General features: G+C 52.0%; 1 protein-coding gene across 1 annotated transcript; it reads left to right on the forward strand.

The window, feature by feature from the left end:
- The first annotated feature begins 4,019 nt into the window (after positions 1-4,019).
- LOC114702960 (keratin-associated protein 10-4-like) lies at positions 4,020-5,621 on the forward strand. The gene is made up of 5 exons (XM_028883573.1): positions 4,020-4,042; positions 4,262-4,359; positions 4,471-4,951; positions 5,008-5,083; positions 5,151-5,621. Exons 1-5 carry the CDS (start codon positions 4,020-4,022, stop codon positions 5,619-5,621), a joined length of 1,149 nt encoding a protein of 382 aa, XP_028739406.1.
- The last annotated feature ends 1,308 nt before the right edge of the window (positions 5,622-6,929 follow it).

Below are 6,929 nucleotides of genomic sequence, written 5' to 3' on the forward strand. Positions count from 1 at the left end.
AAACTTCTTGAGGGACAAAGCTAACATCATCTCTACCTCCTCTTTCCACCACTTCCTTGGCCACCACCACTCTGCTGAAATTGCTTTCCCTAAGACATTGCACCCCCTGCAGCCTGTCCCAAACTTGACTCGGTGATTGACAGAGCAGACTTTCTCTCTCTGTTTTTGAGATCGCTTTCCTGATCCAGCAGCCTCTAGATTTCCTGTATCCTTTAAAACCCTCGTAACCCAGGCTTCTCCATGGCTCCCCTGTCAGCCACAGGAGCTGCCTGCCTGCTGCACTTTCCACTTGTACAACCAACCACACCCACAGCACTAAGTATCATTTACGCTAAGGAATGCCAAATTCCTACTTCAACACTGACCCCTGACCTAGGCTCTAAGAGCTCTATTTCCTACCATTGATACTGTTCCCCTAATAGCGTATCTGGGCTAACACTGATTCATACCCACACAGGCTCCTCTTTTCTAAGCTAACAATACCAAGATACTCTTCCCACCAATGAGCCTCCTGCTTCTCCCTTGGCCTGCCCCTCTCTCTCCCTGACTCCCCCTCCCTGCACCTGCTGTCCCGATACTCGGTCAACTGACCCTAGGGATTTTGACGTCTTCCTCTTCAACAGTGCATTTTCAGGCGGTCCTCTTTCTGCCGTCTTAACTTTTTACCCCTAGTCACCACTGTACCTCACCTGGTTCATAGAACAGTGAAGTGTGCTGCCACAGAAACCCAGTGATTGAGCTTTGGAGTGCTTGACTCTGTCCTTTCTCGGACCACACCCCAATCACAAGTCAAGAAGACCATGGCGCTAAAGAGACATTTTTACCACGAGCTTCAATTCTAGTCCACGTTTCTGTTTCCAAGATGGCGGAGTCCCCATCCATATGGCTCAAGCCTGTTTCTGGAGCCTGTGCAGGGCTCTCCTCCGGATCCATACCCTGACAACATACTGTATCACTGGAGCGCACAATTGTAGGCTTAGGGGTAGCCGAGCGACGCCTGTCTACAGTGAGGGAAGGTAGATGGATGTTGGATGGAGGCTGCATTGCCCATATTCATGTTTGTGTAAACCATGGGGTTCTAGATAGAGGTGAGGTATCAAGCTGAGGAGAAACATAGGTGGGCTGACTGCTGTGCTTTCTCACAGTCTCAAAAAAACGTGCTAGGGAAAATGGTTCTGGTTAAGGAGCATCCTTTAAATGCCAAGTACCAAAGACAGGATCTTTAGGATTCAAAGATGAACCTGATATATCAGTGTCCGGATATTCACAGGAACGGACAAGAAGGGAGCTGCGGTTTCATGAACGTGTTTTTGAACAGTTGTCTAGAAAGCCAGGATCAAGCCCTGCCACGGGACAATGGGAAGCCACCCTACCTGGGAGCACCTTGGATCTGGACCTGGAAGCTTGGGAATAAGTTTGTCAGGTTTGAGAAAGAAGGTTAACAAAGACAAACAGTGCCTGCTGGGGAGCCACAGATGACAGAGCAATCTGGAGGCTCAGGAGAGGGTGGCTGAGAAGACAGCAAAAAGTGCCGCGCAAGGCATTGTGGGGCCTGCCAGGAGCTTCCACTTCATCCCTAAACTGACCTGGAAGGTTGAAGTTTTTCAGGTCAGGTCCCACTTGCTGTTACCTATGTCTTAAGAAGGTCTCTTCCCAGGAGTAGCTTTGAAGAGGGCTCCTGTCGTTCCAACTCCACTTCTCCCTCAGGGTCCAGCCGCCACCTCCCTTCTCCAAAACACTTGACTGAAATCCAACCGGAGGCTGGCTTTCCTGTTTCCTCCCCTTGCCTGAGGAGTCCAGGCCAGTCCCAGCACAGCGTCCCAGGCCCGTCTTCCCAATTTCTCCCATATACTTCATCTACAACGGATATGCCCAGGTGCATGTCTCATCTCAATACAGCAAGCATGCCCTTCGCCAAATTGTGCGTCTGAATGATTTCCTCTCTTTCAAGTCACGTGATGATGGGGGGTGGAGGGAGAGACAAGTGTAGACTTTTTATGCCGAGGGCCAGGATCTAGTCCTACCTCTGCCGCGTTCTCACTCTATATGCTTAGGGAAGTCGCCGACATTTCCAGAGTCTCGGATGCCTCGGCTCTTTGGTGAGGCTCCCGAGAGAGTTAAAGTCATCATAGATAAGCGCCCCCCCCCCCCCGCATGAGCACCCAGGCTCCCGATAGAGCCCGCCACTGCAGCTTTTCTCCACAGCTGACCCCATTGCGCTTGCTCGTTTTACAGGCCCCAATCGGCAGCCTGTACGCTTGCCCTATCTGCAGCCCGTGTGTTCTTCCCTCCTGGGGAAGACCTGTTTCTGCCACCCAGGTGTGGCTGCGCTTCTGATGCCCGCCCAGGGGAGCCCTTGGAATCATCACGGTTCTGTGTCCCCCACTCACCGGCTGGTCCTGCTGCAGACACCCTGCCCCCACCCCCCTGCCCCAGGCTGGTGTTCATCTCCAGGGCACTGCACCTGGTACAATCCTTTCGACATGTTTGTTTGTTTGTTTGTTTTGTTTTTCGAGACAAGGTTTCTCTGTGTTGCTTTGTGCCTGTCCTGGAACTCGCTCTGTAGACGAGTCTGACCTCAGACTTGCAGAGATCCTCCTGGCTCTGCCTCCCTAGTGCTGGGATTAAAGGAGTGAGCCACCACCGCCCAGCCCTTCTGACATATTTTTTAAAGTGGATTGTTTTTATTCTCTCTTTCTCTCTGTCTCTGTCTTTCTGTTTCTCTCTGTCTCCCCCAACACACACACACACACACACACACACACACACACACACACACACACACACAGTGTGTGTGTCTGTTTTTGTGTGTGCATTTGGGTATCTTCAGAGGCCAGATGAGGGCATGGGATTCCCCGGATCTGGAGGTCCAGGCAGTGGTGAGCTACCCCACATGGGTTTAGGGCACTAAACTCATCTTCTGAGAGAGCAGCAAGCACTCTTAGCCTCTCAGACATAATTTTGATTTAGTTACTATTAACCTAAGAAGTTGTCTTATCCCATAACCCCAGTTTCTCTTTCTATCTCACTGTCACCCCACCTATCAACAAAGGGATCTAAACCCATGCTTGACCCCATAACTACACTGAGCCTATAACTTAACACCTGAATCGATACATTTCTGATATGGAAAGTGATGCAGTCAGAGTTCATCGGATTGTAGCTGTCCTCCAGTCAGTAACCCACAGATCACTGGCCTTTGGGGAGATACGGTAGTAAAACCAACAAAGAAATTTCCCTGTTTTCCATCTGTCTCTGCATGTGCTGTGGCCACATTGCTTCAGCTCTGGAAATGTCTCCAGATTTCAGTTTACTGAGGCCAAGTTTCAGTTTATTGAGCTCAAAGAGTAACGCCAGTTATACACTCGGAGGCGGCGGCCGGGGGGGGGGGGCACGGACGGAAGGTGAGAGGGAGAGAACGTTAACCTGCCTGGGATGCCCTAGGCAAAGGGTGGCCGTGGTTCCTGTGCCAGAGAGTGCTGTGGTAACTCGGCAGCCGAACAGTGTGTGGGTGGGAATGAGACAGCTGCGTTTTGTGGTCCTGTCACTCATTTTTGACAACTGTTTGGGGTTTGGAAACTCATGACATTGAGTTACAACACCTTCTTGCCCATGGGTTTTGGTAACCACCATTTGCCCTCTCCACGGGAAGTCCTGCCAACTCTGGGATGAGGCAAGGTCATGTTCCACAGCCTGGCTGCCCCTGGCTAGCATCTGAAGGCCTTTCTTGTGTAGAAGGACAAACTTTTTAGCTCCAGAGTCAAGCAGTTGTGTGAGGGTTCGTGTATCGGGGTACTGATACCCCAAGGACAGCATCAGGATAAAGATTGCTTTCTGCCTTTAAACATCAGAATCCTGGTCCCTAGTCATGGGCCTCGTTGTGAGAGAGAGCCCGTGGGTGCTCATGAGGGAGTGTGAGTACATTTTGTTTTCTGGCATTCGGTCGTGGATTGCCACCGAAAGGAAATTCCCTTCAGCCTTTTATTTCACTGTCATGCATGGTCTTGAGCCAGCCCACCATGCAGCAGCTCCGAGAGGCAAGGTGAGGGGGAGAAAAGGAGCAGGCTGAGTCTCTCTAGATCCATGATGAATGAAGGATACAGTGGTGATTTCTGAGGGTCTCAACTGGACCCTTTGCCCGGATTGACTGTGCTCTACCTCCACTTAAACTCTGAGAACTGCTACATTGGCCTCATTCTTACAAATAGCAATTAGTAAGTGACTGCAGTGTGCCTGCGGTGTGCCAGCTGTGTGCCTGCAGTGTGCCAGCTGTGTGCCTGCAGTGTGCCAGCAGTGTGCCTGCTGTGTGCCAGCAGTGTGCCAGCAGTGTGCCAGCAGTGTGCCTGCTGTGTGCCAGCAGTGTGCCTGCTGTGTGCCTGCTGTGTGCCTGCAGTGTGCCTGCTGTGTGCCAGCAGTGTGCCTGCAGTGTGCCTGCAGTGTGCCTGCTGTGTGCCAGCTGTGTGCCTGCAGTGTGCCAGCAGTGTGCCAGCAGTGTGCCTGCTGTGTGCCGCAGTGTGCCTGCAGTGTGCCTGCAGTGTGCCTGCAGTGTGCCAGCAGTGTGCCAGCAGTGTGCCTGCTGTGTGCCGCGGTGTGCCTGCAGTGTGCCTGTAGTGTGCCAGCAGTGTGCCTGCAGTGTGCCTGCAGTGTGCCTACAGTGTGCCCGCAGTGTGCCAGCTGTGTGCCAGCAGTGTGCCAGCAATGTTCCTGCAGTGTGCCTGCAGTGTGCCAGCAGTGTGCCCGCAGTGTGCCAGCAGTGTTCCTGCAGTGTGCCTGCAGTGTGCCTGCTGTGTGCCTGCAGTGTGCCCGCTGTGTGCCAGCAGTGTGCCAGCAGTGTGCCTGCAGTGTGCCCGCTGTGTGCCAGCAGTGTGCCAGCAGTGTGCCTGCAGTGTGCCTGCTGTGTGCCTGCAGTGTGCCAGCTGTGTGCCTGCAGTGTGCCTGCAGTGTGCCCGCAGTGTGCCTGCTGTGTGCCAGCTGTGTGCCTGCAGTGTGCCTGCTGTGTGCCTGCAGTGTGCCCGCAGTGTGCCTGCAGTGTGCCAGTTGTGTGCCTGCAGTGTACCAGCAGTGTGCCCGCAGTGTGCCTGCTGTGTGCCAGCTGTGTGCCTGCAGTGTGCCTGCTGTGTGCCTGCAGTGTGCCTGCTGTGTGCCTGCAGTGTGCCTGCAGTGTGCCCGCAGTGTGCCCGCTGTGTGCCAGCTGTGTGCCTGCAGTGTGCCTGCAGTGTGCCAGCAGTGTGCCTGCAGTGTGCCAGCAGTGTGCCTGCAGTGTGCCCGCTGTGTGCCCGCAATGTGCCCGCTGTGTGCCAGCTGTGTGCCTGCAGTGTGCCAGCAGTGTGCCTGCTGTGTGCCAGCTGTGTGCCAGCAGTGTGCCAGCTGTGTGCCTGCAGTGTGCCAGCAGTGTGCCTGCAGTGTACCTGCAGTGTGCCTGCAGTGTGCCTGCTGTGTGCCAGCAGTGTGCCAGTTGTGTGGCTGCTGTGTGCCAGTGGTATGCCCGCAGTGTGCCCGCAGTGTACCTGCAGTGTGTCGGTTGTGCCCACAGTGTGCCTGCAGTGTGCCTGCTGTGTGCCAGCTGTGTGCCAGCTGTGTGCCAGCAGTGTGCCTGCAGTATCGAGCCCACAGCAGCATAGACTTTACAGATGGAGACTCACAGACACAGACACCCGAAAAATGGTTCTCCAAAGTGCCACAGGTAGCAAGTGGTGATTCCAAGCGGAAACCTGTTTGGAGTCTTTACCTAAACTACCACACACTATTGCTCCCAATGGTATGCTACCGAGTTCAGGTAGAGTCAGCCCTTACACTGTCCCTCTATTAATGACTCCCATTCACGGTAGAAGATAGAAGGACAGCATCTCTATTGGCTCCTTTTAAAATAAAAAATAAGTAGGTTTGCTCTGGGCAGAAGGACAGGAAAAGGGTTTGAGCTGAATTATAAGGGTGTGACAGCTCCATTAGAAGATCATCGCGGACATTCTCAATTTAATTACTGTTGACTCTCCTAGAGCCCCCAAACACACTTAGAATCGGTCCCCAAACTTTGCACCTAGAACAATATCTTTGAATTCAATTCATGCAATGGCAAATTTCAATTCACCATTTGAAATTTTCTCTCAATTCAAAGACACGGCTAAGTGGAAGTACATGTGATCTGGAGTTGCTCCACATAAAATAATTCATAAAGCAAGGCAGAAAGTCAGGGCTTGGGGCAGAACCAACTTGCATAAGGTAATGTTTCCTAGGTTTGAGTGTGAGGTGGCAGCCTTTGCTCCAGTGAAGTCAGTGTGAGTGTGCTTACCGGAAGCAGGCCTGAGAGTGACTGAAGTCTCATTGGAAATCCTGATGTATGTGATGGTGGGCATGAGTGAGAAAAAAAACAGGAAGACTACCCTCAAAGTCAGGGCCTGTGGCAAGTTCTTGTCAGAGATTTGCAACCTGATGATTAGAGAGCTGGACCTTTTTATCTCAGCCTGTGGGAACACAGCTGTGTATTTATGACTGAAGTCACGAGGGCAGTGGGGCCTGGCTTTCTGAAACACTTTGTTTCCCAGGCACCGGTATTGAACAAGTATCCCTGCTGGCTCACTGGCAGAGCTTCTAAAGCTTCCATTATTTTTAAACATTTGAAACTTGATAAATAATGTATCCAATTTCCAGCCCCTCCCCCTATAAACTAGGGGAAAAAATACAAGGGTGTAGTGGAGATACCTTTATCGTCTTCATTTGGAGCCCATCACCTTGGCTGAAGGCTGCATTTTTTTTTTTTTTTTCATTGACAGGAAATATAAAAGCAAACAGGAAAGGCCATGTCAGTCAAGTTTGCCTTAGGACACTTGGCTCAGAGCAAGAAGTATAGGGCAGCTTAAAAGACTACCTTACGAAAAAGGTAGGTAGGTCTGGGTTCCAATCCTAAACACCAGAGCAATCTAATTCAAGTC

Source organism: Peromyscus leucopus, chromosome 11, assembly GCF_004664715.2.
Source record: "Peromyscus leucopus breed LL Stock chromosome 11, UCI_PerLeu_2.1, whole genome shotgun sequence".
NCBI classification, from domain to species: domain Eukaryota; kingdom Metazoa; phylum Chordata; class Mammalia; order Rodentia; family Cricetidae; genus Peromyscus; species Peromyscus leucopus.